This window comes from Leptopilina boulardi, unplaced genomic scaffold (assembly GCF_019393585.1).
Source record: "Leptopilina boulardi isolate dan_hultmark-lab unplaced genomic scaffold, ZJU_Lbou_2.1 LbouV2_341, whole genome shotgun sequence".
Lineage (NCBI taxonomy): Eukaryota > Metazoa > Arthropoda > Insecta > Hymenoptera > Figitidae > Leptopilina > Leptopilina boulardi.
The window spans coordinates 5,436,137-5,461,846 of NW_026137909.1; the positions used below are offsets into that span (position 1 = coordinate 5,436,137).

A 25,710-nucleotide genomic window follows, 5' to 3' on the forward strand; every position below is an offset into this window, starting at 1 on the left:
AGTTAAGGAACTCTATTGTTAGCTTACGGCAACAATGGACCGAGGAAAAGGAGAAGTATGGAGAAACACAATTAATTGCACAGAATTTATAATAATTACATTAATTATTAAACATCACTTCATGTTGGGGTTAATTCCGATTATTAATATATAATATTTATTATTTAAATTCCGCAAAAAAAACCCAGTAATTAAACTGAGGCTAAAGGCCGGAAAAGTAAGATTTGCATTTAATTAATTACAAATTTACAAATTTTTATAACAATGATATCGATTCAGAAGGAAACGAAACCTAATTAATTATTTGGGACTCACCGTCCAGTTGAGGAGAAAGAGGACTCCTTGTCCTATCATTACACGTTACATTTTAATTATTTACCAAAAAAAAAAGAACAACTAACTGTACTCTACGAACACCAGAATGAGAATCTCTTTCACCGCGTCACGATGTAAATATTCTTCGGCCATCGGCCATGGATTTTTAGGAATATGGAATAGGTTTCGATCTTTTGATTGGTCGATGGATAACACATCAAAAATAGGCGGTAAAATTTGAAATATTTTCTTGAATCTTGATAGATAATTATTATTTTTCAATAGATAACATGTGTTCCAATCATCATTGGAATAAAAATATAATTTCCCACGATGACTCATTGAACAGGAATTAGGAAACAAAGTTTACCCCTCATAACAAAAGGATATCCCTAGGATATCCATAGGATATCCATATCAATGGTCGATATCCTAGAATGGTCCCCAGGATATCTTGGGATATCCATTGCATATCCAAACCGCCGGTCTGTGGGACATCAACAGGACATCCATAGGATATCCACAGGATATCCCTAAGACATCCACAAAATATCTATTGGATATTATATCGCAGGATATCCTCAGGATGTCCGTGGGATATTCTTAGGATATTCACAGGATATCCATTGGATATCCCTAGGATATCCAAACCGCCGGTCTGTGGGACATCAACAGGACATCCATAGGATATCCACAGGATATCCCTAAGACATCCACAAAATATCTATTGGATATTATATCGCAGGATATCCTCAGGATGTCCGTGGGATATTCTTATATAAAATTTAATTCACAGAATATTCTCACTCGTAGTCTCATAATGACTTTAAAATCAGTATCCTGAGAATATCTTCTTGACATCCAGAAGATATACTGAGAATATCCTGAAAATATATGTGGGATATCCTGACGATATCTATGGGATATCCTGATGATATCTGTGGGATATCCTGATGATATCTGTGGGATATCCTGATGATATCTGTGGGATATCCTGACGATATCTATGGGATATCTGGAGGACATTTATGAAAGTCTATAGAGATATTCAGAAGATATCCTGTGGATATCCTCAGATATCCATGGGATATCCAAAGGATATCCAAACCGCCGATTTTTTGGATATCCTTAAGAGATCCTTTTGATATCCATAGGACATCCCTGGGATATCTGCGGGATATTGTCAATATATCCCAAGATATCTTGTGTTATTAGGGACATAAATCAAATAAATTTACAAAATTAATAATAAAAAAATCTAAAATTAACTGAACTAAATCAATCTGTGAATTTTCGCTGCAACCTCCAAATATTTAATAAAATCTATGTGAACTGAATAAAAATCCATTTTATTCAGTTTAATCAGTTCGAAATAGTCCCAAATTGACATAAAATAAATCCGCAATTAGCATGCAACAATTTGATTTTAGTTAGATCAAAAAATAATCAAAAATTTCCAAAATGGAAAAGAAGGATTAGATTTGTGATCTTGGTGTTATTGTTTGTTGTTGTTCGTTCCAAAGAATTTCCGCCGGAATTCTGATTAATCTTTTTCAAAATTTTTAGAGTCCTAATTCCGTCAGAATTCCATCGGAATTCCGTTGGAATCCCATCGGAAATTCTTTGGAACTCCGATGGAATTCCGACGGAATTACGTTGGATGTTCCGGCGGAATTCTGATAGAACTTCCAGGGGTCACTTTCCGGGGAATCTTTCCAAGTGGATTCGTAATAATCTGATATCTTTATCTGGAAAATTTGGTATTTATTTGTAATTTAAATATTCTTAGGAGAAATTCTGAGCTATATGATTTGGTTTTATTTAACTAAATCCAAAATTAATCGAATCATACACAACTAATAAATTCAAAATTACTTCTATTGAATCAAAAATTATTCCGGCCTTAAAATCAGTAAATCTAGAATCTGCATTCACTAGTTACGTTTGATCGAACTTACTTCGAATTGGATTAATTCCGAATTCAGTATAGTTCACAGTGGACCATATCCCAAAAAACCTGGCTAAAAATCAAAATTGAAAAATGGAAGGTTTAAGCTATTAAATCTAGTAGAGAATATATTTCTGCAAACTATAGTAAAATATTTAGGAACTAGGGCCTGTTGAGAATAAGATACATTAGTTGGTACTTGACCTTTGCAGCGCCAGTTTCACAGTGAAAAAGTACCGGTGAATTAAAGCAGATAATTTATAATCTAGTGCAATAGAAAACTGTCACTATTCAGATTTTAGTATTAAAAGAACAAACAAAAAAATTGTAAAAATAATCTCAACTTTAAGATTTGTGAGATTTATTATTGCAACTAATAAATTTTATTTTATGTTCTTTGTAAAATGCCGCGTTCCAAGTATCTTGAATATGAGAGAAAAAAATATTAAAACCCATAAACTATTTTCTATTTGGAATATTGTGAAATAGTCATTTCCTAATGTGAATATCGATATAAAATATATCGAAAGGATATTATCGATATCGTAATATTGAACAACACAAGTTGCATTAATGGAGATGAGTGACTTTGTCGTATATATATATATATGCAATATAAAAGAAAAGGAAGGAAGAGACAACTGGCAATTCACTTTGTTTCTCCCTTCCCTTAGTCTCTTTTAGCTATATACATATACACACATAGTAGTAGTCGCAATCGTACAGTACAAATGGTGTAAATGAAATTAGCGATGCTCTCACGAGCGTATTAAATTACGCTAAAATCGCCGGAGGACGGAGGCGAGAAGTTAAACTTCAATTAAAAGTGCAGCTCGACGCATTATAGTAGAATGAAATTTACATATATAATTTCGTGCGATCGTTAATTTTCATATGCTTGAAATCATTTCAAATTATAGTCGACCGCAAAACGAATATAATTACTGTGCACTCACATCAACGATGGTGAAATAACCCTTGTGAAAATAGATGATTTTTGCTTAAATTTCATTAAATTTAAATTATACGAGAAAAATAATTTTTTTTTTAAATCCACTGAACAAAAAGAAAAAAAAAGAAAATAGCTACATGGAAAAAGATGTTGCAAACTAATAAAAAAAAAAATTCTAAAATTTTTCTAGCGTCTTTTTTGTATTTTTTAATAAATTTTATTTTTTTCAAAAAAAAGAACACGATAATGTGTGCAAACAATGTCAATTAAAATCTCCATTATTAGCATCCTCTTTATCATTATCATTACCATAAAGTGGTACTTTGATCTCTCTATATTTGGCACTTTAACTTTCATCGTTTATCAACGATGGATTTTCAAAATTTACCAACAACAATGTCTGGTTTCCTCTTTGTTAATTTTATAATATAGGTTTGACATAACGCGAATAGCTTCCAACAATATTCAAGGGATTTAATTATATGTATATTGCACTAAATATTCTCAGTGCAGGCCATTTAATAATATTAATTACTTCAATGTGATAAATTGTTTATATATAAACAGCGACCGTTCTAAATATGTCACTTATTTATCGTAAAATATTGGTTTAATGAACTCATATTACAAAATATAATGTCAAATTTGTAATCAGCTAGACTTAATAATAAAAAATAGTAAAATTAAAAAAATAATAAATAAAAATAGTAGAATTAAAAAAAATAATAATAAAAACTTCTAACAGTATTGAATTTGTAAAAAAAAAAATTTTATTTGATACGAAATATTCGTCTCTAAAAACTCTGAAAGTAAATTCGATAAAATTGAAAAAAATTTTGCCATATTGTAGCTGCCATTTTGAAATTCTTTAAACTGACTGCAAATTTGTAATCAGCGATCTGAAAAATCGACGAGTAATACGTTTCAAGTAAATTTTACGAATTTTGAAAAATTCGGTCGCCATTTTGGAAACGCCATTTTGAATTTTTAAAAACTATTATCAGATTTGTAATCAGCGACCCTTATAACCTCTGAGCTTATTATTTTTGCGAGGTTAATTTAACTTTTTAAAATATTTTTCGTCATATTGGATCCGCCATTTTGAATTTTTAAAAACTGACATCAGATTCGTAATTCCTGACCCTCTAAAACCCCTGAGTAATTATTTTCGTGAGCTTGGTTTAACTTTTTTAAAATTTCTCCACCATTTTGAATCCGCCATTTTGAATTTTCATAATACGATGACAGATTTGTAATCAGCGACCCTAAAAATCCCCGAGTAACATATTTCAAGCGAATCAAGTCAGTTTTAAAAAAAAATGTCCACCATATTGGAATCGCCATTTTGAATTTGATAAACTGACTTCTTGTAATCAAAGACCCTAAGCAAAACTTTTCGAGATATAATTGCCGGTAAAATTTTCTATGGATAAATTCCTATTGCAAAAGTCTAATATCCTTTGAACTTGAGAAAATTAAAAAAAATCGAACTCGTTATGTTAAAAAAAAATTTTTTTTTTTTAATTGGGAAAAAGTTAAAAAAACGAAAATTCTTAGTTTACCTTTACGTTTCGAACATTCGAGATTGAAAGATTATTAAAATCGATTCTAAGAATATAAATTTCTTTCATTTTTTACGCTTAGACAAATTTCAGATAAATTAAAATTAAATAAAATTATAATTTACAAATGCAAATTGTTGTGAGTTTTTTTTTTACATAATGGGTTCAACTTGCGAATACTTATTTAACAGATAAAAATAAAAGAAAACTAGTAATAATAAAAAAAAGAAGAAATTCTTTTATTTAAAAACTTCATGTGCACTTTTAATGTGTCAAAGTTGTTTGAAAATTTTTACATAGTTTTTTTCTTTTTTTACTTGGGCGGCGTCAAAATTTATTTTCTTCGTAAAATTTTATCCTTTTTGAAATTATTCACATATTTTCACTTTTTTTTTAAATTCAAACATAATTATTTTAACCAAATTCGTAAAAAAAAAAATTTCTACCATTAACTGATCATAATATATAAATAAATTTTATTTTACAATTGAAAGTTAAATTTTTTTATATTTTCAAATAATGAGAAAAGTTTAAACCACTTTTTTAGATGTAAAAAAAAATTTTATTATTCAGTTTCTAAAAATTGGGAATATAAATTTTTTTTTTTATATTTTATTCGTTTTAAATTTTTATTCTCTTTTCTGATACTATATATAAAAAAAGTTAAAAAAAAATGTTTATTTGAAAAATTACTTAAAAATACACTGTCATATATTTCGAAAAACAATTTTTGTTGTTACATAAAATATTTTAATTGAAAATTTCAATAGAGTTTAAAAACAAAGTTGAATATTAAATGCTAGAATATGACACGATTGTTCGAACTTTGAACTACCTTCATTTAACGTCATATTGTGATTCTTCCCGTTTACTAACAAGTGCAGTAAATAAAAAAAAGAATTTGAAAAATAAAAAATAACGTTACATTAAAAATATAACGATCAAATTAAACGTTAATTGTAAAATTCGTTATAAAAAGAAAATTTTTCTTACAAAAAATTAGAAAAAAAAACAAATAAAGTTAAAATAAATTTTAAGTCAAGTATAATTTCTATTCAAAAATGAAATTAAAAAGCAAAAATTTTGTTTTTACAAACACACCTTGTTGGGTTTAAATCGCACATGAATAAAAGTTTTTTTCCCACTGCCATCTCGTTTAGGGACTATTTTTTTTTGTTAAATTAAAAAAATTTTTTTTAAGGAGAATTTTTAAGTCATACGTTGCTAATTCCCATAATAAAACCACGTGCTCCACTCTTGGAGGAGAAATTTTTTTCCACCTTCTCTACTCATCTCTATCCGTTTATGATGAGTAAATTTCACTTTCACTCACTTAGCACATTTTTTTAAGCCACCTTAAATCACAAACACTTGGAAAAAGTGTCCACGTGCCATTAATTATTCACTGTAATCACCTTTTTTTGTTCATTTTTATTAGAATTAAAATTTAATTTTTTTTTTGTTTTTAAATCGTCATTAAGAATTTTTCATGATGATTTTTTTTTTTTTAATTTCTTTATTTTTATTTTGTGCCTCAATGAGAAGACAAAAGCTTGTGTATGAATAGGAACGGTAAATAGAACTGCTCTCGTGGTGGAGCGCACGGAACAACTGCGCGAGCGCTTAGCTAAATTTCCAGCCTTGGTGGTTGGAGGAGGTCGACTCTTGCCACCTCCAGGGAGCGCCGACCGCGACCGACGTCGAACCACCCTTGCAAACGATCTCGAACCACCCGATGACCACGAACCAATCGAACCAATACTATCGATGGAACTTGAAATAAAAGGAAAAAAAAACGCGAAAAAAACATGTTAACCCTCCGATGGTAGAAGTTTATCACTGGATTTTACCGTTTTTTTTTTTTTTTTTTTTGAGTAAACTGACACCTGACTTAATTTAGATACCTTTATCACTAATTTATTGAATTTCATTTCAGATAATTAATTATTTTAATCCTTTAACGAATTTAAATTTACAAATTCCAGAAGAAAATAAAATTAAAAGTATTTCTAAAAGTATGGTGAAGCTGAAAAGATTTTCCACAGACTGGATTTTATGTATTTAGGCACATTTTTGTGCGCGCAGCTTGATTTTTTTGGCCGCCATCTTGGATCCGCCATTTTGAAATTCGTAAAACTAACATCAGATTCTTAATCAGCGACCCCGAAAACCCCGAGTGACAAGTTTCAAGTAAATTTAATCAATTTTTTAAAAATAGTCCATCTTGGATCCGCCATTTTGAATTTCGTAAAACTAACATCAGATTCTTAATCAGCGACCCCGAAAACCCCGGAGTGACAAGTTTCAAGTAAATTTGATCAATTTGAAGAAAAATAATCCGCCATCTTGAATCCGCCATTTTGAATTTCGTAAAACTAACATCAGATTCTTAATCAGCGACCCCGAAAACCCCCGAGTGACAAGTTTCAAGTAAATTTGATCAATTTTTAAAAAATAGTCCATCTTGGATCCGCCATTTTGAAATTCGTAAAACTAACATCAGATTCTTAATCAGCGACCCCGAAAACCCCGGAGTGACAAGTTTCAAGTAAATTTGATCAATTTGAAGAAAAATAATCCGCCATCTTGAATCCGCCATTTTGAATTTCGTAAAACTAACATCAGATTCTTAATCAGCGACCCCGAAAACCCCCGAGTGACAAGTTTCAAGTAAATTTGATCAATTTTTAAAAAATAGTCCATCTTGGATCCGCCATTTTGAAATTCGTAAAACTAACATCAGATTCTTAATCAGCGACCCCGAAAACCCCGAGTGACAAGTTTCAAGTAAATTTAATCAATTTTTTAAAAATAGTCCATCTTGGATCCGCCATTTTGAATTTCGTAAAACTAACATCAGATTCTTAATCAGCGACCCCGAAAACCCCCGAGTGACAAGTTTCAAGTAAATTTGATCAATTTGAAGAAAAATAATCCGCCATCTTGAATCCGCCATTTTGAATTTCGTAAAACTAACATCAGATTCTTAATCAGCGACCCCGAAAACCCCCGAGTGACAAGTTTCAAGTAAATTTGATCAATTTTTAAAAAATAGTCCATCTTGGATCCGCCATTTTGAAATTCGTAAAACTAACATCAGATTCTTAATCAGCGACCCCGAAAACCCCGAGTGACAAGTTTCAAGTAAATTTAATCAATTTTTTAAAAATAGTCCATCTTGGATCCGCCATTTTGAATTTCGTAAAACTAACATCAGATTCTTAATCAGCGACCCCGAAAACCCCCGAGTGACAAGTTTCAAGTCAATTTGATCAATTTTAAAAAAAATAGTCCGCCATCTTGGATCCGCCATTTTGAAATTCGTAAAACTAACATCAGATTCTTAATCAGCGACCCCGAAAACCCCCGAGTGACAAGTTTCAAGTAAATTTGATCCATTTTTAAAAAAATAGTCCGCCATCTTGGATCCGCCATTTTGAATTTCGTAAAACTAACATCAGATTTGCTATCAGCGACCTCGAAAACCCCCGAGTGACAAGTTTCAAGTAAATTTGATCAATTTTAAAAAAAATAGTCCGCCATCTTGGATCCGCCATTTTTAATTTCATAAAACTAACATCAGATTCTTAATCAGCGACCCCGAAATCTCCCGAGTGACAAGTTTCAAGTAAATTTGATCAATTTTTAAAAAAATAGTCCGCCATCTTGGATCCGCCATATTGAAATTCGAAAAACTAACGTTAGATTCGCTATCAGCGACCCCAAAAACCCCCGAGTGACAAGTTTCAAGTAAATTGGATCAATTTTTAAAAAAAATTGTCCGCCATATTGGATACGCCATTTTGAATTTCGAAAAACTAACGTCAGATTTGCTATCAGCGACCTCGAAAACTTGCGTGTCACAATTTTTAGACCAATTGGATTGATTTTGATAAAAATTTGTCCGCCATTTTTGATCCGCCATTTTGAATTTAATTTTTTTTTTAAACTAACATCAAATTCACAATCAGCGACTTCTAAAACTCCCGAGTATCAATTTTTGTGCGCGCAGCTTGATTTTTTGAATATTTGTCCGCCAGATTGGATCCGCCATTTTGAATTTTTGAAAAATGACATCAATTTTGTAATTAGTGAATCCAAAAAATTTCCGAATAGAAATTTTCATAGGAGGACCTCGACTGTTTTGTTTACATTGGATCTGAAAGTCTGAATTTTTAAATTTTTAGTAACTAATACCGGATTCGTATAATTTTAATTGTAAGTAATTTATTATAATGATAAAAGGAATTACCACTAAAAAAATTTTTTTTATCTAATTTTCTATTCATTTATTAGCATCGCCTCAACTATAGTTTTAATTAACTTAGTTCTCCTCTCAACTGTATATAGTTTTGATTAACTTAGTTAAAACGAGGAACAGCCTAGGGAAATGTTATAAGTTTTCATCATTAGAAAAGAAGGTTCAATTATTTTTTAAATTTTTCAAATTTGAGACATAAAAATAAAATCAATAGAAATTGATTTAAGCATTGAAAGTAGATATGCATGTAATTAAACAAATATTCCCTTAGAATTATAATGATACGTGAGAATCTTATTCACATTAAAATCAAATGAAATTGAAATTCCAAAAGATATGCGTATATTTGATGAAATTACAAATCCATAATCGATAATCTTTGATGGTTAAAATCAAGTTCTAAACTTCTTTGGGAAGTTGGGAAATGTTTGGCATCAGCAAGATGGGAATATTTGCGTTTCAATGGTATGGGAAATTTTTGAGGATATTTTTTTTTGAAGAGTAACTTTTTCCAATGGGACGATGAAATATCAATTTGATCACAGTGTTACGTTGCGAATTAAGAAATGTGTAATTTAATTATTTATTTTTATTCAAATTCTATTTAATTTACAGAGAAGAAGCCTATGAACTAAGAGTACTGGTAAGAAAACGAAATAGGAAATTAGGATACTTAAAAGCTGAAATATTTATCAATAATGCTTAATTATTCGAATTGTATTCTGGCTTCAGATCGTTGTATTTAACGAAATTTAAATTTATAAACTTGATTAATTAAGAAGGAATTATGTTTTAGTGAAGAGTCCTTGGATTGAATTGGCGAAAATACGTCAACAAAAAGAACTCCCAAAATCTAAGAAAACCAGAATCCTAAGCCTCTGAGAAGAGCATCTGAAGAAGATTTATTCATTTAGTGGACAATTATTTCCTCACATTTCCATATTGATTTCTAATTGTAAATCTTTGAATTCTAATTAATTAATGCTTTAGTAGTTTCCATTTAGTAGTTTCTGATGAAATTTTATTCCTTGAGAGACAAGGTAGACAATCTATGTTCCAGTTATATCAGTTTGAAAGGAGACTATTTTTTCAATGTTTGATTTGTAACCAAAGTTAAACAGCCCGCAGATTTCCTGCAGACAACTGTCCGCTGAAAGTCTGCCGAATGCGTTTGTATTCTTTCTGCAGACTGTTTTACTTTGGACTCAAAAGAGTTTTATAGCCGCAGATCTAAGAAACAACAAAACTGCAACCGGAGGACCAACCTATTTGTAGATAAATAACTAGCAAGAAGAATTATTAAAATTAATTAGCAAGACAAAGAAATGTATTTCAAGATTGTTGTTACCGTTATAGTAAATTTATTTCTGTTTAAGGTTTACAGTTTATATTTATTTTTTTTGAGTTTTTGTTAAATTAAAATTTTCGTTGATAGAGAAGTACGGTCTATTTTGATGCCGGAAGATCCCTCAGGTCAATTTAACATTTATTATTATATGTTCATTTATTACTATTAGTTATCTTCGCCTTTCTTAAGGCCAGGTTAGAAGAAGGATAGCTCATGTAGCGGTAGAGAAGGGTTAAGACTAATTACGTTTGAAATAATATGGAAAAGAAGGACAGTATTAAATTAGACAGTGAGGTGAAAAGGTCGACCAGAGGAGCTCCTGAAGGAAGTGGAAGTTAGAGCTCCAAGAGGAGATGGGTACTCACCAGTGTCAGCAATGTAAGTACAATATCATTTTCAATAATTTTAAATATATGGTACAAGGTCCATATATTTAAAATGAAGGCGATAGTTGCCTCATTATTATAAGGCGATCTGTGCCTTATTGATGGCGACAGAATTACTCCTGGTATTGCTAAAAATAAGATAATTTTAATTTAAATAATATTATTTTTCAATTTGTTATGTATGTACATACGTTTATATATATATATAAGTAATAGAGCCTGTAGTAGGACCTCAGTGATGTACTCAGGTTCAGAATCCAATTGACCGTGATGAAACCCAAATTACAAGAAAAATGGTTCTTCTACAAAAAGTAGTGAAGATTGTAGCAGAGTTGAATACACTGGAACTAGAATGCTTTTCCTTCAAATTGTTGACGGAGAACTTTTTTTATGCAATGCTAGAAATTCTTCTAAGTCTAGACGAATATGAACTTGGACAGAGTAACAGTAGTTCCAAACTTAAAAAAAAATTCGTATAAGATGATGATCACCAAAATTTGAACTGAACTCTCTTGGTATATGTGATCTATTTTATTCAGGATTTAACAACATTTAATTATTACTTTAAAATGTTATTACTTCTCTTTTACTCTCGACATATCGTTTTATAAAATATCGATATTTCTACTGCTGTCTCAAATATCGATATCCCATTACATGTTTTGATATTGCTTTGCTGCTTGACAATTGCAAACAAGAAACTCTCCTCTTGAGAAGCAAAGCATAGGGGATCGGTTCCACTTTCTATCACACATTATATGTATGTTTATGTGTGTGTGTGTGAAAGAGAGAGAGAGAGTTGAATAGAAGGCAGAGAAGAACTCTCTCAGGAGTTTTCTTCTATTTTTCTTTTCTTCGTCGCACTTCGACGACTCCACCAACCACCGGCGGCCCCCTAACGCGATAGAAGCGTGCAAGCTGTCACGAGTTCACAATCAACAGATCTTTTAAACCGTTTCGCGCACAGTAACTAAACTACAAGATTTACGTATATCGAGAAGACATTGTGAGAGGGAAAGGGCAAGAAAAAATCTACATTGCCTGCTGACATTCCCAGCGGGAAGAAACGTGTGACGTCTTATTTTTTAGAAAATAAATGCTTTTAAAAGGAAATAAGAATTGTGTAAATCGAAATAGCTGACAGATACACAATTGTTAATATTATTTCAAAGGAAATTTTGAAATATTATATTTTTTTATTGTTGTTTATTAGCTTCCTGTTTAGTATTTAATATTCTATTAGATGATTCTGTGATTAGAAAATATAAAATGCTCATATTCAAAATTTTACGGGGATTGTAATGATAAAATTTTTTAAAAGAAGATCTTTATGCTTTTCGTTATTTAATATTTGTGACTAAAGATTTCTTACTAAAGGAATTAAATTTAAAGACAATGGTGTGATCGGCAGAGAAGAGGTAAACTGGTGTGTTCTCTGCCAGTTATGTCTGACGTAAGTGTCAGTATACTACTTGCTTTAAACTTCAGTGCCTATAAATTCTACTACTGAATATTCTTTGATTCTAACTTGGGCAAGGTGTTAACACTATACATTCCCATTACAAATTACTTCTAAAAATTATGAAAGGTAATACCTTTTTGGGATTTGGTACTGGAAATATTGTTAATCTAATACAATCAGGAGATCTTATAAACAAAATCGGAGGAGACTTCAATAAGAAGGCATTCACCATTGAGGTCATCAAAGCGGTTGGAAGCATGAGAAAGGTGTATACCGTCACACAGGCGTTGGCGGAAGTGCTCCTAAAGCCAGGAAACAGGAAAGTGACGGTCCTAGGACCCATCCGACGTGGAATGAAGCTCGCAGTTGTAGTCACCGACCCAGAGGAGGCGGACAGGCTGGAGAAATTGTTGTCAATTTTTAAATCATAAAGTCATTAATGCTTCTATTTAATACTTACTAATGAACTTTAATTCTTCCAATAAAGAATTCTCCCAATTTGATTTTAAGTTTTTATTTATATTTTATTCGATGAATTAAATTCCTTGTATTATAGCGTTACGTTGTGCTTATATTGATATAATAATTAAAAATACTTAATTTGTTAGTTAAATGATGATTTCTACAATTACTTGCAAATCTTCTTTAACTGAAATTTTCAATGTTATATAAAACTTTTTAATTTTTTTTTATTATTTTTTTTTTAAATACTTTATTATTCCAACCGAATATATTGTGAAATCTATAACTATAATGTGAGAATAATCAATAGCGGAATTTACTGTCATTATGCGATTTGCGTTATATGATTCAAATGCGTTCGAGGCTATCAGCGTGTACTGTATCGAATAACCATTTGCACAAGTAACTAAGTGCTTTCCCACTTCGACTATTTCGTCGATTAGTAAAACTCATCTCACAAAATTTAGTATATATATGCAAAGATAATTCAAAATTAAATTTATCAAAAACTTTAAATCATAGTAGTGTTGCAAGGCGGGTTCTGGCTCACTTACCGACCGAGTAGGTAATGTAGAAATCTACTTACCGACCGAGTTAGTTCCGGCTGCCACCGCTAGATGGCGCCACCGGCCAATTCAACCCCTCTTGGCGGGAAATTTGAATTTTTAAAAGTGGCTTGGCATTTTACCGGCCAATTCAAACCCTCTTGGCGGGAAATTTGAATTTTTAAAAGTGGCTTGGCATTTTACCGGCCAATTCAAACCCTCTTGGCGGGAAATTTGAATTTTTAAACTTTTGTGTTCAAGTGACTTGGTGTTCTACATTACCGACCGAATTAGTTCCAGCTGCCACCGCAAGATGGCGCTATTTTATTTTTACGCCAAATGTAAAATTATTTTTTTTCTATTAATATAAAGTGGGGGTTTTTAAATTTCCCGCTTAAATTACCGACCGAGTTAGTTCCAGCTGCCACCGCAAGATGGCGCCATTTTATTTTACCTATTTTAAAGTTAATTTAAAGTTTAAAATTTCAATGTATATATCTAAACCTGTATGGAAAAAACATCGAGAGGGATCCCCATTGCTGGTTGCGTCTATGCCGCTGCCAGCGCTGGGTTCATATGCTGAGTATCGTCTCTCCCCGCATCGATGTGAACTCAGCCGGGGACTCCCTCCTATGCCTACAGCAGAGCGCGCAGCGGCAGTCCCACCTGGTTGCGCGCGTCGCTTGAGTAGTGGGGCGCGTCGTAGTGGGGAGCGCGGTAGTGGGGTGCCTCATAGTGGGAAGTAGGGTATATAGCACAGCGCTCGGGCCACCAGCATCACTGCTTTCTGTTTACAGGTCTAGCGCAGTACTTCCACAGCATTCCAGCTTTTCATTTCAGCTTTTTTTCTATTCTAGGTTCTCTTTTTTTATTTCAGATTTTGTTTTTCGTTTATTATTTTTATTTCAGATTTTGTTTTTCGTTTATTATTTTTATTTCAGATTTTGTTTTTCGTTTATTATTTTTATTTCAGGTGGTGGGTATTTTGGTTTTAGTTTTAGGTTTTTTTTTATTTCAGGTGGTGGGTATTTTGGTTTTAGTTTTAGGTTTTTTTTTCTTTTCAGGAGGTGGTGGGTTTTTTTCTATTTTAGATATTTTTTTTTAGATTTATCTTTTAAGATGCCTAAATGTAAGGCGGTAAAAAAGTCTCGGCAACGAATCGAGATTGATGAATTTATTGAAATTTGTCAGGAATCTGACAACTTTATTAAATCCGCGGAGCAGCAGCTCATTATTACAATGTCAATGGCGGTTGATGAGAAGCTCATTACCGCATTCGAATGGCAAAATAAGTGTCAAAGGTATAAAAATATTTTTAGAAATTTTTTGCGAAGATCAGATTTAACTACTTCTCAAAGATCTAGATGTTTGAATTTAGATCAAAAATTAGAATACTTGCGTTGCCATTTTGATGCTCTAATGAAACGTGGTGCGGGTGTGCAAGTGACTAATGCTAGAATGAAATGGGTGGATTTTGATGAAGCATTCGATAATCGTTTGCAAACCAGTGCTATTATAAATTTAGATTACAAGGATATTAACGAGTTCCTTGATGATGCCTACGCTTTATTTAAATTAAATATTGAAAAAGCATTAAACAAGTATGGTCCTTTAAAAGTTTATACTGTGTTGGGTGCGAAATTTAAAAAAGATTTAATTAATGGTAAAGAAGAACAATCTGACTTAAAAACTTTTATCGCGAAAACGGATGAAATTTTATTAACAACCCCGTTAGATGACTGGTACAATGTTAATGTTAAACAAATAACTTTGAAAAGAATCGAAGAATTCCAGGAGAAGGACTCTAACTGGAAACTTGATTCAATTCATAGGTTAGAGGTTAACATTAACAAATTTAACCCTATGCGCGCAAGTTCCTACATCAATTTACCATCTTCTATTAATAAAAAACATGCTTGTGTTAATATAAAAAATAGTGATAATCAATGCTTTAAATGGGCAATTTTATCTGCTTTACATCAAGTTGAAAAGAACGCGGAACGAGTTTCAAAGTATAAGTCTTATGAAGGTGAACTTAATTTTTTAGGAATTGAGTTTCCTTTTGCCCTCAAAGATATTTCAAAATTTGAGTCTCAAAACGTTAATATTTCAGTTAATGTCTATGGTTTGTCGAAAAAGAAAGAAAATTTTAGTGTCTATCCTCTACATCTTACATCACAAAAGAGAGTAAATCATATTAATCTTTTACGCATTGAAGATCATTACATTGATGAAAGTCTTAGCGCAGAAGAGGAAGATGATTTACCAATCATATCTTTTAACTACCACTATGTCTGGATAAAAGATCTATCCAGATTGGTTGGATCACAGCTGTCGAAGAAGAAAAATAAAAAGTTTATTTGTGATCGTTGTCTCCATTATTTTAGAGACAAATTGCAGCTTACAGAACACGAGGAAACATGCAAAAAATTAAATGATACAAGGATCAGATTACCGCAACCAGGTAAAAATACTGTTGAGTTTAAGAATTATCAAAATAAGGAGCGCGTGCCTTTTATCATTTATGCTGATTGTGAGAGTCTTTTGATTCCTGCGGAAGCACCACAAGAAGCATGCAATACTGAGGTTTTGCAAAATCATAAAACGCTCAGTATTGGATATTATTTAAAGTGTGGCTTTGATGACTCATTGTCCACATATAAAGCATCCCCAAAAGATGAAGAAGATCCTGCTAAATGGTTTTCAAAAGAGTTAAAAAATTTAGCAGATAAAGCAGAGCTCATTTTAAAGAATTTTAAACCCATGCAAGCATTAACCTCACAAGAATTAGTTGGTTTTAAAAATGCTAATACTTGTCATATTTGTCAAAAGAAAATCGTGCAAGGTGAAGTAAAAGTAAGAGACCACAACCATCTAACAGGGAAGTACCGAGGTGCTGCGCATCAAAATTGCAATGTTAATTACCATGAATCACCGACCATACCTGTTGTTTTTCATAACCTTAGCGGTTATGACGCTCATTTTATTATTAAAGCTATTGCTACTGAGTTTGAAGGTAGAGTTGATCTACTTCCTATAAACAAAGAAAAGTATATCAGCTTTACAAAAAATATTAAAAATAGTTTAATCAAATTTCGATTCATTGATTCCTTTAAATTCATGGCATCATCATTGGACAAGTTAGCGTCCTATCTCAACGAATATAAAATTGTTAATTCGGTTTTTTCCAATTACAGCCACGACAAAATTCAATTGTTAACGCGAAAAGGAGTTTTCCCCTATGAGTACATTGACTCGAGGGAAAAGCTCGATGAAACTCAATTACCGTCAAAAGAAAATTTTTATAGCACTTTGAATGATTCTAATATTTCAGATAATGATTATGTACATGCGCAAAATGTGTGGAGTGAATTCAACTGTCAAAATCTTGGTGATTATGTGTATTTGTACATGCAAACCGATGTATTGTTACTCGCGGATATTTTTGAAAATTTCAGGGATCAGTGTTTACTCGCGTACGGTCTTGATCCTGCGCATTATTATACAACGCCAGGACTGACATGGGATGCCATGTTAAAGTATACGAATATAAGATTGGAACTCCTCACAGACATTGACATGGTAATGTTTATTGAACGCGGAATAAGAGGTGGAGTAAGTCAATGCACCAATCGATACGCGAAAGCTAATAATCCGTACATGGAGAAATATGATGCAAGTGAGGAGACATCTTATATCGTATACTTTGACGCAAACAACCTATATGGTTGGGCCATGATTCAGTCGCTTCCCTTTGGTGGCTTCGAGTGGGTAGAAAATGTTGACAATAATTTTGATTTTAATGTTGCAGATGATGCACCAATTGGTTACATTTTAGAAGTTGACTTAGATTATCCCGAGGAATTACATGATAAACATAGTGACTTTCCGTTTTGCCCTGAACGCTCGAAGCCACCAGGGTCCAAAGAGGAGAAGCTCCTAACTACCCTTCTACCGAAGAGAAAGCACGTTCTCCATTACCGAGCATTGAAACAAGCTATTACCAACGGCCTTATTTTAATTAAAATTCATCGCGTTTTAAAATTTAATCAATCCACATGGTTAAAAAGCTACATTGATTTCAATACCATGCGAAGAACTAATGCTAACAATGAATTCGAGAAAAACTTATTTAAACTAATGAACAATGCGGTATTCGGAAAAACAATGGAGAACGTGCGAAAACATGTAGACATTAAACTTGTGACAAAGTGGGAGGGTAGATATGGAGCTGAAGCCTTAATCTCAAAACCTAATTTCCACAGCAGGGCCATTTTCAATGAAAATTTGGTTGCTGTGGAACTTAGAAAAGTAGAAGTTCTAATGAACAAGCCACTATATGTTGGCTTAACCGTTTTAGACGTTTCAAAAACTTTAATCTACGATTTTCACTATGATTATATTTTAAAAAAGTATGACAAAACAAACTGTAAGTTATTGTATACCGACACCGACAGTCTGATTTATGAAATTAAATGTTGTGACATCTTTGCAGACATGAAAGCAGATATCCACAAATACGACACTTCCGATTACCCTGTAAATAACGTTTACGGTATTCCGCAAGCCAACAAAAAAATTTTAGGTTTAATGAAAGATGAGTGCAGTGGAAAAATTGTTACTGAATTTGTTGGCTTGCGGAGCAAAATGTACAGTGTGCGAGTGGAAGATCAAGATTTTATTAAAAAAGCAAAAGGTGTGAAATCTGCGGTTGTAAAGAAAACTATTACCTTTGATGACTACACATATTGTTTACGAAATGTTAAAATGCAATCGCGAACTCAATATTGTATCAGATCGAAACTTCACAATGTTCAAACATTAAAACAAACAAAAATAGCTTTAAGTCCTTACGACGATAAAAGATTTCTGTTATCCAATAGTACCGATACCCTTGCATGGGGACATTGTAAAATTACACAAATTAATGATGATGAAGCTATGGAATTGTAAATAAATGATGATTTGGAAATATAAAGGTGTTTTAATAAAAGATATTGTACATTTCATATTATGTTTATTTATTAAAACCTTAATCTAGTTACATTTTTAACATTATTTTAACTATTTTCAACTTTATTTTAACTATTTTTAACTTATCTTTAACTATTTTTAACTTTATTTTAACTATTTTTAAATATTTTTAACTTTATTTTAACTATTTTTAACTTATCTTTAACTATTTTTAACTTTTTTTTTAACTATTTTTAACTTTATTTTAACTTTTTTTAACTATATTTAACTTTATTTTAACTATTTTTAACTATTTTTAACTTATCTTCAACTATTTTTAACTTTTTTTAACTTTATTTTAACTATTTTTAACTTATCTTTAACTATTTTTAACTTTTTTTAACTTTTTTTTAACTATATTTGACTTTATTTTAACTATTTATATATATATTACATATCAGATTTTTTTATCCAACTATTGTGTGAGTTGTCAAATCCAAGCCATTTTACATATACATTGTTGCCACGGCTTTTAAGGACTTTCTCGACGAGGTAAACATCTGGATATTTAACTTTTAATAGTTCTTCTTCGTAGAAACCACCTTCGATTGGATGATTTTCATAATCTGTAAGTTTGTATGTAACTGGTTTTGTTCGTTTAACTTGATCTACAGTGAATATTTCCGTTGTCCAGTTGGGGGTGTATCCTTTTTCAAAGATGTTTTTATGTTTGCTGACTCGAACTCTATCTCCAACTTTAAATTTTTGTCTTCTCAGTGGAATTCTTCTTAGTTTACGAATGCGTCTCATCAGTTCTCTTGTATCTTCTACGGTGACATCTTTAAGTTTCATACCAATCGTACGATGTTTTTTATTATTGTACTTTGATATGAGAATTGGTAAAAGATTAAACCATTTGTAATTGCCTTGCAAGTTGAATTCAGGCCACATCATATTTTTTAGAGTGCGGTTAAACCTTTCAACAATTGATGCTTTTAAATTACTATAAGTCGAATAGAGATTAATATTGAATTCTTGCATTAAACTCTGAAATTCAGAGTTATAAAATTCCTTGCCTCTATCAGTGTGTAAATTTTTTGGAATGCGACCTTCTTTTAATATTAATTTCATGGCTAAAGAAATATCTTTTCCATTTTTACTTTTTACAGGTACAGCCCAGGCATATTTAGAAAATATGTCTATTACTGTGAGCATGTATTTGAAACCTTTATTGGAATAGGAGTAAGGTATCATTTCTACCAAATCTGCTTGCCAGGTTTCATCTATGCCACGCATTTGAACTTTACGACGAGGAAAATTCCTTCTCGCTTGTTTATGCAGTTCAGTTACAACTGTTAACTTTTTATCATTCATCATTTGGAATAAATGTAGTTTCCTTGATAATAATATTCTGTTGGAATTCAATTTGTTTTAGTTTTTCGTTAACTCTATCTTCAACAACTTGTATTAAAATATTTAAATCATCAATGGCTGATCTTAAAGAAGATGTAATTTGAAAGATAGTTTTTATCTCGTTTCGGATAATTTGTTGTACAAGTCGTAAATTTACTGCATCATGAAGCTCTTCAGCGTCTTGAACGTTACAAAGTCTTTTGCCTTCAATATTGTAATCTCCACTTGGAGTAACTTTAAATCCAATGCCAGAAGGTCCAGGCAGTCCACGACTTGCAACAGGTCGTGTTAAAGAATGTCCGAACACATCAATGCTCATTGTAATACTAAGCAATTTTTCTATATGCTCTCTCTTAATATATAATTCGAGCTTCACGAAGTTCTTCGATAATTGACATAATCTCATTATTATGACTTGGATTACCAGCTTGCTGTGATCCTATGAGTAGTCGTAAACGGTCAACGAGTTCATTTGGATCATCCCAATAGATGTAGTCTGGATTAAATTGTCTTTTTGCAATCATAAATTGTGGTAATATATTTTTAGGCTTCTTCTTCTTCTTTAAAGAACCACCACTTTTCTTTGGTGTACTTTTGATAAGTTTTGCAATAACATCAGTGTACTTGGAAGTTCTACTTATGTTGACAGATTCACTTGCACTATAATTTTTTCGATGTGCATTCGTAGCAATGAGAATTTCTTTATAATTTGAAAAATCATCTGAACTTATTAAAGCTTCTTTTGGTTTTTGTTTAAATAATAGTTCGAGTAACCCAGCAGTTTTTAAATAATTTTTCTTTCCAATAAGCTTAATATGTGAACCTTCAAATTCAATAGGTGTATCACCAATCATAAAAGAACCGTTGGCAAGTTTACGTACTCCATAAACCGTATCTACAAACAGTTTTCTATTTTTATCTAACATAAAAATAAATTTATTTGTAATTTTTTCATAATCTTCTTCTTCTTTTTCAAAGTTATTGCTCTTATCAAGTAAAGTTGAATTTAGTAGAGTTTTATCAAATTCTTCATCATCGTCAACAGCAGTTGAAAAAGAGAAATCATTATCATCTTTCTTGAATTTTTCAATTTTAACATTTTTGAAAGGAGTTTCAGTTACATTTGCCAACTTTTGAAGAGGTGTAACTATTGGTTGCAGAGTTTCTTTTAACAATGTCTCTGCAGCCTCTTTACCCATTTTAAGTAACCGATGTTTTCGTCTAATAGCGTCGCTTGCTTTTGCTATTTGACGAAGTGTTTCTTGCTCTTTTCGATACATGTTTCCGTCTTGATAACATAAACTATACTAATTTAAAATGGAATAAAGTAGTTATATTTATAGTGTAATAAAGCAATCAAATCCCTTTCTATATCTTCCCTCATTAAAATTCCTATCTTTATCACTAACGACAAATCCATATTTATCAGATTTCCAACATTCAGAACATAAATCACGAAATTGAGTATAAGACATGTCTGTATTTACATGATCTTCGTAGACATGTTTTAAATTTTTTTCATCTTGTCTAAAAAGCACCAGTAAATTTACATTATCTCGCACCAAGTGTTTTGGAATACGAGCATATGTTTGACACAAGTAGAAACTGTCAACATTTACATGTCTACCCATACAAAAGAAAGCTCTAACATTGTCTTGCTTTTCACAAGCAATATCATCAAAGATGAATATTGAGTTCGGTTTAGCATCTTTTGGAGATACTACTTCTTCATGCTCACTAAATGGAAAGTATTCAATTCCATCCACGTCATGAATTACATTTTCTAAAAATTGATATTTTGGCTGCTGCAGAGATTTAGAGTATAGGTAAATATTTTCAAAACTTAAACCATTTGGATGTATGATTAAAGAGAGAAGAGCGTTTGTTTTACCACAATTTGAGGGACCACAAAAGACAGCTCGGATGCTATCTGAAAACAAACTACCATGACGTTGAACTTTTTTCTCACTAGTTTCAACGTCAATACTTGTGATTGGGAGTGCTACAGGTTGTTTCGTGAACTGCATCTTGACAGTAACTGCTCTGTAAACTATAAATACTCGGCTTTTATAGTCTTACAGTCAGTTGCACATCAAACTTCATAGAGTGTAGAATGATTTTACATCGAAGTGATAAAAAACATCTTTGTTGTGGTAGAGGGTTAGTTAACCGTATTATCAATAGTTTACCTTTTGAATTACATTTACCTGGATACCAATTCTGTGGACCCGGTACAAAGTTGACAAAAAGATTAGCACGTGGTGATAAAGGTGTTAACCCATTAGACGCTGCATGTAAAGCACATGATATTGCATATTCGCAAAATCAAGAAAACATTAAAGCAAGAAACGTTGCAGACCAAGAGCTAGCTGAAAAGGCGTGGCAACGTGTTACAGCTAAGGATTCTAGTATTAGTGAAAAGGCAGCAGCTTTAGCGATATCTGGAACGATGAAAGCTAAATCAACATTAGGTATGGGAATGAAAAGGAAGAAAAAGTCTACAATTAAGAAGAAAAGAAAAACCATGTGTAAGAAAAAGCGACTAGCATTAAGAAGAGTTGTTGATGCTGCTAGAAAAAGTATGCTACCCAATCATAATTCTGGAGAATCAATTCAAGCTGCTCTGATTGGTGCAAAAGAAGCAATAAAAAATGCTGGTGGTAAATCAAAAATTTTATCACCGCGAATTTTACCTGTACCTTCTAAAGTTGGTGGTATTTTACCACTGGTTCCGATTTTTGCTGGACTTAGTGCTTTGGGAGCTCTTGCTGGTGGAGCTTCAGGTATAGTGAAAGCTGTAAACAAGGCTAAAACTGCCAAGGAACAACTTGCCGAAGCTCACCGACATAATAAAGCAATGGAAGCAATATCGCTTGGAAAAGGATTACATCTGAAACCCTACCGACAAGGACTTGGTCTTCATATTAAACCATACAATCAGGGGAAAGGATTAAAAAAGAAGAAGATGAAACCAACATTAAGGAAGAAAAAAAACTTGCATTGAAGCTACCTCACCGTCCTCTAACTGATTTTGATCTCTTGAAATATGCTAAAACTATGAAAATACCATATTTTCGTGGAGTTTTCATGCGAAATGAACTACCATTTAAAGGACCTTATCGACATGAGTCTGGAATTATTAACTTGGATAATAAAGAAGGTCCAGGAACACATTGGGTGGCATATAAAAAATGTAATAACGAAATAATGTATTTTGATAGTTTTGGCAACCTTCCTCCACCAACAGATCTAATCACATACTTGGGTGACGGTAACTTAATAAAATATAATCATGAGAGATATCAAAGTTATGATACTTATGTGTGTGGACATTTATGTTTAAAATTTTTATGTAAACAACTTAATGTTGTTAAGAGTAGCTTTAGCCTATATAAGAACATGTAACTTTTGTATTATTTTAGTATATAAACTGACCGCATCATGAGTGATTCGTTTACATTAACGTTGACGGGAAACACTTCAGTTCTTGAAGCTGAATATTTCCCACCAATAGAACTTAATCCAAATAAAAATTATGTCCTCGGTCTTGTTGAATTACTGACTTTTAATTCTATTCCCAATATTGATAAAGGTAACAATAAATTTTACATTGGTAATCATATAATTGATATACCAACTGGAAGTTATGAAATTAAAGATATTGAAACATGTATAAAAGATTCTGTGAAACTTGGAACTGTTATTAGTATAAAACCTAATAACAATACATTACGCTGTTTAGTTGAATCAAATTTACCAATTGATTTTAAACATAAAGATTCAATTGGTAAATTATTGGGATTTATGCCGCGGAAATTATCACCTAATGAAACACACATGTCTGATTTACCTGTAGCAATTCTCAAGGTAAATTCAGTCAGAGTTGAGTGTAGCATTACATCTGGAGCGTATATAAATAATCAAAAGGCCCACACCATCCATGAATTCTTCCCTAGCGTTCCACCAGGATATAAGATTGTGGAAGTGCCAGCACACGTCATTTACCTTCCGATTGTTGTCAAGACAATACATAATATTCAACTCCGCATTGTCGATCAGGACGGTGATTTGATTAATTTTCGAGGAGAAACTATAACTATCCGATTGCACATAAAGTCAATGTAATGGGAATTGTATATAATCAAAAAGTTGGTGGAAACTATAAAAGTCAACCAACATGTCAAAGACAAATCAGTTTAAATTTGTCTCACAAGGTGTTAACACCTCAGAATCGCCTGTTCCTGAAAAAACTAGGTCTAAAAGTTATACCTCAAGGAAAACGCCAAGACAAATAATTTATATATTTTTTGGGTGTTGTTGCAACAAAAATGGACGAAATTCTCAACATTCCAGCAGCAGTGAATTTTGATGAGTCCATTGCTCATTATGAAATTCATGCTCATCAACCGTATGCTTCATCCTCTTTTAACAATAGTGATGAAATTCGAATTGCAGTTCAACATCAAGATTTATGTATTCTACCGAGTAAAAGTTCATTGCACATATTTGGGAAATTGACTAAAAATGATGGTATTGCCGTTACAGAAAACGTGCACTTGTCTAGCAATGCAATATGTTTTTTATTTGATGAAATTCGCTATGAATTAAATGGTATCGAGATTGATCGATGCAAATACGTTGGACATACAACTATAATGAAAAATTTAGTATCTCTAACTCCACCTCAGCTAAATCTAAGTGAGAATGCAGGGTTTTCAAAAATTTCAGCTGATGCAAGAATTACTTTAGAAAATGGATATTTTGATGTTACAATACCACTTGGCATGATTTTTGGTTTTGCTGAGGATTATAAGAAAATTCTTATGAACGCTAAACATGAACTTATTTTAACAAGAGCACGTAATGATACTAATGCTATAATACAAACAGGACAAGGAGCTGATGAAGAATTTAAAATTTTCATCAATAAACTAGAATGGATGGTACCATACATTTTACCAGCTGATAATAATAAAATAAAATTATTGAAATTTATTGAAAAAGATCCTTTAATTTCAATAAGTTTTCGATCATGGGAAATGTATGAGTATCCGTTAGTTCCAACAAGTTCAAAAGTCCTATGGCAAATAAAAACATCAACACAATTGGAGAAACCACGATATGTAATTGTAGGATTTCAAACAGCAAGAAAAGATAAACGAAAAAAATATGCCTGTCATTTTGATCATTGTAACATTACAAATGTTAAACTATTTTTAAATTCACAATATTACCCTTATGGAAATTTAAATCTAAACTTTGATCAAAATCAGTACGCTCTTCTTTATGAAATGTATGCTAATTTTCAAACATCTTACTATGGAAAAGACTCAGAACCTATTTTAACAAGGGCTATTTTTAAACAACTATTTCCTCTAATTGTTATTGATTGTTCAAAACAAAATGAGTTTCTTAAACAAGCATCAGTAGATGTACGTTTAGAATTTGAATCAGGAAATAATATGCCAGCTGAGACCACTGCATATTGCCTCATTATCCATGACCGCGTTGTACAATATAAACCAATCAGCGGCGTCGTCAAGAAGTTGCTGTAGAGGAGTGGGGGTAAAGTGGTGGGGGGGGGTATGATTGGGTATAAATGCAGTAGTTTTCAGTCAAAAATTCATTTCTGTTTCAACATGGAGTTCATTGTGGACGTTCAAGGATTTAAAAGACCCTACAACGATTTTATTTTCAAAGAGTTGGCAATACTTCCTCTTCAATCAGATGCTCAACCACTTGTCTACCTATTTGAATCACCTTGTACGTGGAATTCATTGCCAGGACGCTATAAAAGTGAAAATCGCTGGTTAACACACAATTACCATGGAATAGATTGGACAGCTGGAGACGTCTCATACGATGAACTTCGTCCAATTCTACAAGACGTACTTCGAAATGCTAGTGTCATCTATGTAAAAGGATTGGAGAAAAAGACATGGCTAGAAAAATATTTAGTAAATGTACAAAATTTAGAAGATTTTGAATGTCCATCGTTGAAAAAAATTAAATCTGATTTGTTAACATGTACACATCATACTCTTTATAATGATAATTGTGCTGTAAAAAATGTAAAGATTCTTCGCGATTGGTTTTTGGATCC

At 32.0% G+C, this 25,710-nt stretch overlaps 3 protein-coding genes across 5 annotated transcripts in view; 1 reads left to right on the forward strand and 2 right to left on the reverse strand.

Annotated features, from left to right (window-relative positions):
* The window catches only part of LOC127285843 (carcinoembryonic antigen-related cell adhesion molecule 1-like), a 138,275-nt gene extending 131,888 nt beyond the window's left edge, over positions 1 to 6,387 (reverse strand). For all 3 annotated transcript variants that reach the window (XM_051312055.1, XM_051312054.1, XM_051312052.1), the window contains exon 1: positions 5,879 to 6,387. The gene's annotated coding sequence lies outside the window, so the exon portion shown is untranslated. The remainder of the gene's footprint in view (positions 1 to 5,878) is intronic.
* Positions 6,388 to 14,360: 7,973 nt separating this feature from the next.
* LOC127285718 (uncharacterized) lies at positions 14,361 to 18,194 on the forward strand. The gene is made up of 2 exons (XM_051311856.1): positions 14,361 to 17,460; positions 17,737 to 18,194. The coding sequence occupies exons 1-2, from the start codon at positions 14,361 to 14,363 to the stop codon at positions 18,192 to 18,194; spliced, it is 3,558 nt and encodes a 1,185-aa protein (XP_051167813.1).
* Positions 18,195 to 18,644: 450 nt separating this feature from the next.
* LOC127285719 (uncharacterized) lies at positions 18,645 to 19,148 on the reverse strand. Its single transcript, XM_051311857.1, has one exon. The coding sequence runs from the start codon at positions 19,146 to 19,148 to the stop codon at positions 18,645 to 18,647; it is 504 nt and encodes a 167-aa protein (XP_051167814.1).
* Between the last annotated feature and the right edge of the window lie 6,562 nt (positions 19,149 to 25,710).

Bases quoted from the DNA above. Each gene is read 5' to 3' on its own strand.
- LOC127285718 (XM_051311856.1), top strand. From the start codon at position 14,361: ATGCCTAAATGTAAGGCGGTAAAAAAGTCTCGGCAACGAATCGAGATT. The intron at 17,461-17,736 runs GTAGATATGGAG...ACATCTTTGCAG, and splicing joins ACTTGTGACAAAGTGGGAGG to ACATGAAAGCAGATATCCAC.
- LOC127285719 (XM_051311857.1), bottom strand. From the start codon at position 19,148: ATGATGTGGCCTGAATTCAACTTGCAAGGCAATTACAAATGGTTTAAT.